Source organism: Bison bison, unplaced genomic scaffold (genome assembly GCF_000754665.1).
Source record: "Bison bison bison isolate TAMUID 2011002044 unplaced genomic scaffold, Bison_UMD1.0 scf7180017853184, whole genome shotgun sequence".
In the NCBI taxonomy this organism is placed as follows: domain Eukaryota; kingdom Metazoa; phylum Chordata; class Mammalia; order Artiodactyla; family Bovidae; genus Bison; species Bison bison.
Genome location: NW_011483757.1, coordinates 626,852 through 635,012, shown reverse-complemented (window position 1 = coordinate 635,012; position 8,161 = coordinate 626,852). Strand labels below are relative to the sequence as shown.

The window sequence follows — 8,161 nt, the reverse complement described above, 5'->3', positions numbered from 1 at the left end:
CTGCTTCCCCTCTGCCCGCCCCTCCCCTTATTCCTTATGTGAAGCAGTAAACAGGGTTACAACCCAGGAGGACACCACCTTCCCCAGTTAGGTTCCTGCCTGGACCAGTCCCTCGTGAAGTGCAGATGTCCATCCAGTGCAGAAGCTGTGGCAATGGTTGCAGGAAGGTGACCCGTGTCACACCTGTCTTCTGAGCCAGGTGAGGGGGGTCAGGGCATTGAGGCCCAGATGTGATGCCACCTACAGGAGGATGGAAAGGAGGACCTGGGCTCACACACTGCCAATCACCTATACATCTTTGACTTGTTCTCATCTACTCACTGACCATCCATCATGTGTTATACACTGCTCTAGGTGCTCAGATGCTCCCTGAGTGACCATATTGAACAAAACTCCATCTATCTGATCAAAATCTGTGTTTACACAAGATGCACAGGCATTGTCAAGTCTGAGAACTGCTGTTACTGGACATTTGATCCCCTGCAGACAGAAGCAAGAGGCATGGTTAGGTGGGGGAATTTCACAATAAACAGGACTGACCCAGCTCCTCCCCTGTCTCACTCCCTTCTTCATCGCCTGATGCAACCTCTCAGCCAGGATATTAAAAGCCAAGTCCATCCCCAGCATCCACAGGAGCCCTCCTGCAAGGCCATGAAGATGAGCCGGCTCTGCCTCTCCGCAGCCCTTCTCTTCCTCCTGGTTATCCTGGTGGACAGCACCCCGGTGTATGAACAGAATACCCAGGACCAAGGTAGGATCACCTTTCCTCTGTAGACTGGAGGGGAATGAGGGGAGTTCTTGGAAGGGGTGGGGTGGATTCTGCCAACCTCTTGGAATGTTTGCTGCCGTGTTGGATGGGGCTTTTGTTTGTTTTGGCTGTATTGTTCTTCCTTGTTGCACGAGGACATTCTCTGCTTCCGGGCTCCACTCTCTGGTCGCGATGTGTAGGCTTCTCCATGGGGTGACTTCTCTTGTTGCAGAGCAGGGGCTCTAGGCATCCGAGTTCAGTAGTTGCGGTTCACCTGCTTAGTCGCCCCTAGGCATGTGGACTCTTCCCAAACCAATGATAGAACCCATGTCCCTTGCGAGGGCAGGCTGATTCTTAACTACTGGACATCAGGGAACTCTGAAGTTGCAAATCTTTAACTCCACTCCCATTAGTATTCTCATGAGGAAACATCTTAAAATTAAATACACATGTATATCAAATGGATTGTGTCAGGGCAATATCTTGTCTGAAACCTGCCACCCACGTGCCCTGTGGCCTAGGAGAAGTCATCTACAGTTTCCTCATCTGAGCAGCAGGTACCTGTAACATGGGTTCTTTGAACATATTGCCAGTCACAATTATAAAGAGTTTATTCACATTTCTTGGCCAATTTTGGTCATTTTCCACCAAAATATGTTCACTTGAAAAGATGTGTCTACCTACTTGCTTGGGGCCAGAAAGCATATATATGTGTGTGTGTCAAATAATGGTTATCCCTCTATTATAAAAATTACTGAGAAAGACCTGGAACTACTGAGCAGAGCAACTACAAGGAAAGCAAGAAACACAATTCTGTGTTGGTTGGCTCGTGGGCCCAAGGCTGATACAGTATTAGCAAAGTTGCCAGACCGTTACCCTTGTCCTCTTTTGATTAACATATTATTATCCATATTTGATTCTTGTCCTGGTTCATGGCCCAAGATTCCAGGCAATTTCGGAATTTTTGTCTTTCATAGACCACAAGATTGTTAAAGAATTGAAATTCAGTATACTAAAAGGGTTGACTAAGAGAATCTTCAATAACAGACTTAAAGCTTTGAACTTTCTGCACCTCTGGGGAGAGAGGAAAGCACAGAGATTGAGACCAATCAACACTGGCTGATGATTTAATCAATATGCCTATTTAGTCAACCATCAATAAAAATCCATAAATACTGTCATTCAGATAGCTTTTGTGGTGGGAACTAATGGTGGTGTTGTGAGGGTGCTGTGCTCAACAGGGCACGGACCCTCCAAGCACCTTCACTCCCCCTTTGCCCTACATATCTCCTCCATTTCACTGTTACTGAGTTTTATTGTGTATATTAATCTGAGAACTGTAAGTAAGGGTTTTCATGAGTTTGGTCGACAGTTCTATTGAATTTTTGAGTATGGAGCTGGGGTCATGGAAACTCTCACTTTTAATCACTTGGTCAGAAGCATAAGTGACTTGAGACCACTTGGCTGGCATCTGAAGAGAGGACAGTCTGGATGCCTCAACCCGTGGCATCGACACTAACCCCACAGATTTGGTATCAGAAGTCAATTAGCTGTGGTTCTCCCGTTGGGTGTTGGGAATTGGATGGTGTTGGTGGAGAAACCATGTATTTCATGTCAGGAAAAAACCCAGACTCACCTTCTCCTGTGATATGAGGGCTCACATGAGGCTTGGGGAGAGGTGAGTAGTGAAATATTTCTTAATCAAATAATGATTTTTCCTCTATTATTAAAACTAGTCAGAAAATGTGGAGCGTGGAGGAGAGTAACTGCAGGGAAATGAAGAAACACAGCTCTTGTGTGGTAGGCTGTGGGACCAAGGCTGACATAATATTACCAGTCTCCAGGCCCTTTCCCTTGTCCTCTTTTGACTGTTATTTTCTTAACCATGTTTGATCTGTTTCATGGACCAGGACTCCTGAAACTTTTGAAATTTATTCTCTTTAATAGGTCTTGTGATGATTTCTGGAAAGCAACTGGAGAAACGTTCAGTAAAGGAGCTCCCAACAGCAGTACTCCAAGAAGAGAATAAGGGTTTGTACTTTCTGCACCTCTGGGGAGAGGGAAGGTCACTGAGAGTGAGAGCAGTCACCAGTGGCCAATGATTCAACTAATAAGCCTATTTCTTGAAACGTCAATATAAATTCACAATTATTTGGATCAGAGAGAATTCCAGGTGGGAATGCAATGATGTAATGTGAGGGTGCTGTGCTCCACTAGGGAATGGAAGTTCCACACACCTCCATTCCTGCTTTGCCCTACAGATCTCCATTTCACTGTTCGTGAATTTTCATGTATATTAGTCTGAGACTAGTAAGTAAGGATTTTCCTAAGTTTGGTCACCAGTTCCACTGGTTTATTGAATATGGAGGGATCATGGGACATCCACATTTTAGCCATTTGGTCACAGGCATAAGTAAATTTGGACCACGTGGCTGGCACTAAAATGAGGACAGTATTGAGCCCTCAACCTGTGGGAGCTGCATTAAACTGCATGGATTTCATCTCAGATGTCAATAGATGGGGAACACCAAGTGGGTGTTTGGGAAATTGGTTAGTGGTAGTAGATACACCACCAGATCATGCATCCAGATCATGCAAAATGATCTGGAAAACCTTTAGGAAAAGGCAGGTCTCCCCCAAAACTCAAACACCCATTTAGAGGTTGGAAATTCACCACTTTCTTACTAGCACCTCTGGGGAGAGGGGCAGGCTCTTGAGATTGAGATCCACCAGCAATGGCCGCTAATTCAATCGTTATGATTATTTATTGAAAACATCCATAAAAACTCATATTTATTTGGGTTCAGAGAGATTGCTGGGTTAGTGATCACCTGGACACATTATTTTATTATCCTGTCAGGAGGCTGAATGTTAGAGGGAGTTTGAATGTTAGAGGGAGATTGACTATGATGTTGATGTGCTATATGATCAAGGTGATTTTTTTACTAAAAGGAATTCAATTATACCCATTCTATTTAATGACCTTGCACTTGTGGAGAGAATGAAAATGGGAGTTTGTAAGTCCCTATAAAGCACTGTTCTTGGGTTGTGAGAAAAATTTGGCAAGTAGCTTGCTTTCTAGGAGGGAGACAAACAATAGCAAAGGCAAGAAATCCTATGGTAGGTTAGAAGTTTTTTGAAGTTAGAGAGTGATTCGGAGGAAAGATGCTGTGCTTTTTCTCTGCAGGGTCAAGGACACCTTCTGTGATAAGGAAGGTTTGAGCAGAGGCTGCAGAAGAAATGTGGCTGTTGTGTTTGAACGACAACTTGGACCAGGGTGGTTGAAGATGAATGGATGGAGGGGAGGGGAAGGGAGTGGAAGGGAATGAGGCCAAGAGGCCACGGGGGCAGGTCATGAAGAACTTTGTAGGACTTTATAAGAATCAGAATTTGACTCTCGGAGCAAAGAGTAGTCACTGAGGGACTGGTCATAGGAACAATGGGATAGGACTGAATACTGACAGGATCCCTGAGGCTGCAGTACAGAGAGTGCCCGCTAGGGGGCAAAGGGCAGAGACAGAGGCCCAGTGAGCAGGCTCCAGCAGTGGTCAAGTGAGCCATGATGAAGTGTGCATCTATGTTGTTCCCTGGGTCGATTTCAATCCTCTTGTATAACATGAATGTCTTGCTCTGTTGAGGCCTCTATGGAGGCTTCATTACCTAGTCATGATGCATTAAATCATTAGCCATTGGAGATTGTTCCACAGACAGCTCCATTACCCTCCCTGAGGCTGAGGAAAGGCGAGAAGATGGAGAATAGAAGACCACAGGGGAGGACAGGAGGGTAAGAAGGAAAGGCAGTCCTTTCCTGTGCAATCCAATCTGGGCTTACAAGGGTCTTTCCAAAATCTCCGACCAGAAGACACTTTCATTGTTCTTCTCACATAAGAAATACCGAGATTTTTAGGAACTCAGCGTCAGGAAAAGGATGAAAAAAAAAAAAAAAAAACCCTATATTTCTTTTTATGATCACAGTATTCAACGTATTAATAGTATCAACATTCAATTTATACAGTCCTCTAGGGTATCTGGAGAAGGCGATGGCACCCCACTCCAGTACTCTTGCCTGGAAAACCCCATGGACGGAGGAGCCTGGTAGGCTGCAGTCCATGGGGTCGCGAAAAGTCGGATAGGACTGAGCGACTTCACTTTCACTTTTCACTTTCATGCATTGGAGAAGGAAATGGCAACCCACTCCAGTGTTCTTGCCTGGAGAATCCCAGGGACGGGGGAGCCTGGTGGGCTGCAGTCCACGGTGTTGCACAGAGTCGGACATGACTGAAGCAACTTAGCAGCAGCAGCAGCAACCTGAGGTATCAGAAGTAAACACACTGGTATGTTTTCTTCATGCCTTTTTTCCCACTAAAGCATGATTCCTTCACATTTTTTAAAATCGATGGTGGAAAGCTTTTACCATCCACATATGCACAGAGAATAGTATTATAAAACCCAGGTATCTAGACCCAGTAATTATTGATACATAAGGAATATTTTTTGACCTGTGATATCTCTCGGTTGTTGTAGAGTTGTGTGTGTGTGTGTGTGTGTTTTATTGAGCATTTATATATTCATTTGACATGTTGTATCTTAGTTTCGGGCCAAAAGCTCAGTAGTTGTGGTCCAGCAGCTTAGTTGTTCCAAGGCATGTAGGACCTCACTCCCTTAAAAAGGGACTGAACCCAAGACTCCTGTATTGGAAGGCAGATTCTTAACCACTGGACCACAGGTAAGTCCTATAGAAGTCTTTGTTCAGTTCAGTTCAGTTCAGTCGCTCAGTTGTGTCCAACTCCTTTTGACCCCATGGACTGCAGCCTGCCAGGCTTCCCTGTCCATCACCAACTCCCGGAGCCTACTCAAACTCATGTCCATTGTGTTGGTGATGCCATCCAACCATCTCATCCTCTGTCGTCCCCTTCTCCTCCCGCCTTCAATCTTTCCCAGCATCAGGGTCTTTTCCAAAGAGTCGGTTCTTCACATCAGGTGGCCACAGTATTGGAGTTTCAGCTTCAGCATCAGTCCTCCCAATGAATGTTCAGAACTGATTTCCTTTAGTATTGACTGGTTTGATCTCCTTGTAGTCCAAGGGACTCTCAAGAGTCTTCTCTAACACCACAATTCAAAGACATCAACTCTTTGGCTTTTAACTTTCTTTATAGTCCAAATCTAATCAAAGGCATTGTACCAATTTTTCTTCAAATACTTCATGAGGAGATACAAATTTGTACATAATTAATATATTGTGTCATGCTTAGCAACATTCATAATTATGTTCCAGAAAGGAGGTTTACAAATGAGCTTTTCAATGTGACCATCTTCTGCAGCCTAACATTCTCTACTGCAAACAAACAGGTGGTTTCATTTGTTGACCTGGTAGACCGAGCTGTGATGACCATCCTCATAACTGACTCATTGCCCCTCCCATTTCAGCAACTTCTAGGCCTGCTTTCTGCCTGGAGCATAAATTCTCAGGTCCCTGCATTACTCCAGAGATCAGATACTTTTACAATGCCAAGACTGGGCACTGTGAGCACTTTATATACGGTGGCTGTAATGGAAAGAAGAACAACTTCCTCACTGAAGAGGATTGCATTAAGACCTGCGGTCAAGGGGCAGGGTCCCCGTGGTAAGACAGGAGCCAGGGCACAGGAGGAGGGGAAGGGCTGGGGAAAGAGGTGGAGCTCAGGGGGCCACACACCATTCACTCTGCACAGTGTCTTCCTCCTCGCTGGTGACAGAAGAGGCTGCAGTGTCCTGTGAAACCACGCACTGAGCAAGTTTTCCAGGGAGAGGGTGGCAGATGGTCAACCCCGGATGCCTCTTTGTGATCATCTGAGCCTGATCACATGCTCCTATTCTCAGGTGGAACACTGATCAGCCACCCTCCAGGGCAGGTCTGCAGTGTTCCTGAGCACCTGCAGGCCTGAAAAACTCATCTCCCTCTTATTGTCCATTGTGTCATGGGGACTATAATTCCATATTTTTTGGAAAGTCTAGGCTCTGTCATGGTGAATGGTGTCCAGGTCTGGGCTACAATGATGGCACTCAGCAAGTTCCTTTCTTTTTGCAGAGGACACGTGAAGAGTGGTCCCCAGAAACTCAAGTCTGAGATGGATCCCTGCAGCACTGAGCTGTGGCTGCTTCTGAAACAGTTCAGTTTCCTCGTAGTTCTTTTGTCCCCTACCCTCCTCAGCAGAACCTGCCTGTTTCCTTTCCTCCGTGGGTCTACATGCCTTACTTCTTTCTCACCCAGTTGGCTCTAAGATTCATGAGATACAGTCTTCCCTTTATCCTGAGCACTTAACAGTTTCTGGCACCAAGGAGACAGTTTTTAATTCTTTGAGGAAGGAAGGAAGGAATGAGGAAGCGCATTCCTCCCGACCCAGGCAACTATAGAGCCTGTGGTTTGACACCAGGATTCTTGTCTTAACCCACATCCTCATGACATCTTCACCTTTATCCCCCTCCACACCTTAACTGCTCTCCTTGTGGCTGGCCAGGGTGGTATTTCTGGTATCCAGTCTCAGCATCAGTAATGAGAGAAGTCTTTGCAATAAACAACAAGCTCTTTCCCCCAACAATGATGTTGCAGTTTCTCTTTCTGCAGCTTCAAACCTCGTGGCTTATATTTCAATAAATGCATATTCAAAATCAAACTGACAGGTGTGGAGTCTGTTGTTTGCAACTACAAACCTTAAGCAATAGTTCAGTTCAGTTCAGTCGCTCAGTCATGTCCAACTCTTTGTGACCCCACGGACTGCAGCATGCCAGGCTTCCCTGTCCATCACCAACTCCCAGAGCCTACTCAAACTCATGTCCATTGTGTCAGTGATGCCACCCAACCATCTCATCCTGTCATCCCCTTCTCCTCCCACTTTCAATCTTTCCCAGCATCAGGGTCTTTTCCAATGGGTCAGTTCTTCGCATAGGTAGCCAAAGTACTGGAGTTTCAGCTTTAGCATCAGTCCTTCCAATGAATATTCAGGACTGATTTCCTTTAGGATGGACTGGTTTGATCTCCTTGCAGTCCAAGGGACTCTCAAGAATCTTCTCCAACACTGCAGTTCAAAAGCATCAATTCTTAAGTGCTCAGCTTTCCTTATAGTCCTCCAAGTCTCACATCCATACATGACTACTGGAAAAACCATAGCCTTGACTAGACGGATCTTTATTGAGAAAGTAATGTCTCTGCCTTTTAAGATGCTGTCTAGATTGGTCATAGCTTTTCTTCCAAGAAGCAAGCATCTTTTAATTTCATGACTGCAGTCACCATCTGCAGTGATTTTGGAGCCCAAAAGAATAAAGTCTGTCACTGTTTCCATTTTTTTTCCTATCTATTTGCCATGAAGTGATGGGACCAGATGCCATGATCTTAGTTTTCTGAATGTTGAGTTTTAAGCCAACTTTTTCACTTTT

The 8,161-nt window shown here is 45.2% G+C and overlaps 1 protein-coding gene across 1 annotated transcript; it reads left to right on the top strand.

Annotated features, from left to right (window-relative positions):
• The first annotated feature begins 651 nt into the window (after nucleotides 1-651).
• Nucleotides 652-6,375, top strand: LOC104998608 (trophoblast Kunitz domain protein 1-like). Its single transcript, XM_010853870.1, has 3 exons — nucleotides 652-751; nucleotides 2,696-2,779; nucleotides 6,176-6,375. Exons 1-3 carry the CDS (start codon nucleotides 652-654, stop codon nucleotides 6,373-6,375), a joined length of 384 nt encoding a protein of 127 aa, XP_010852172.1.
• The last annotated feature ends 1,786 nt before the right edge of the window (nucleotides 6,376-8,161 follow it).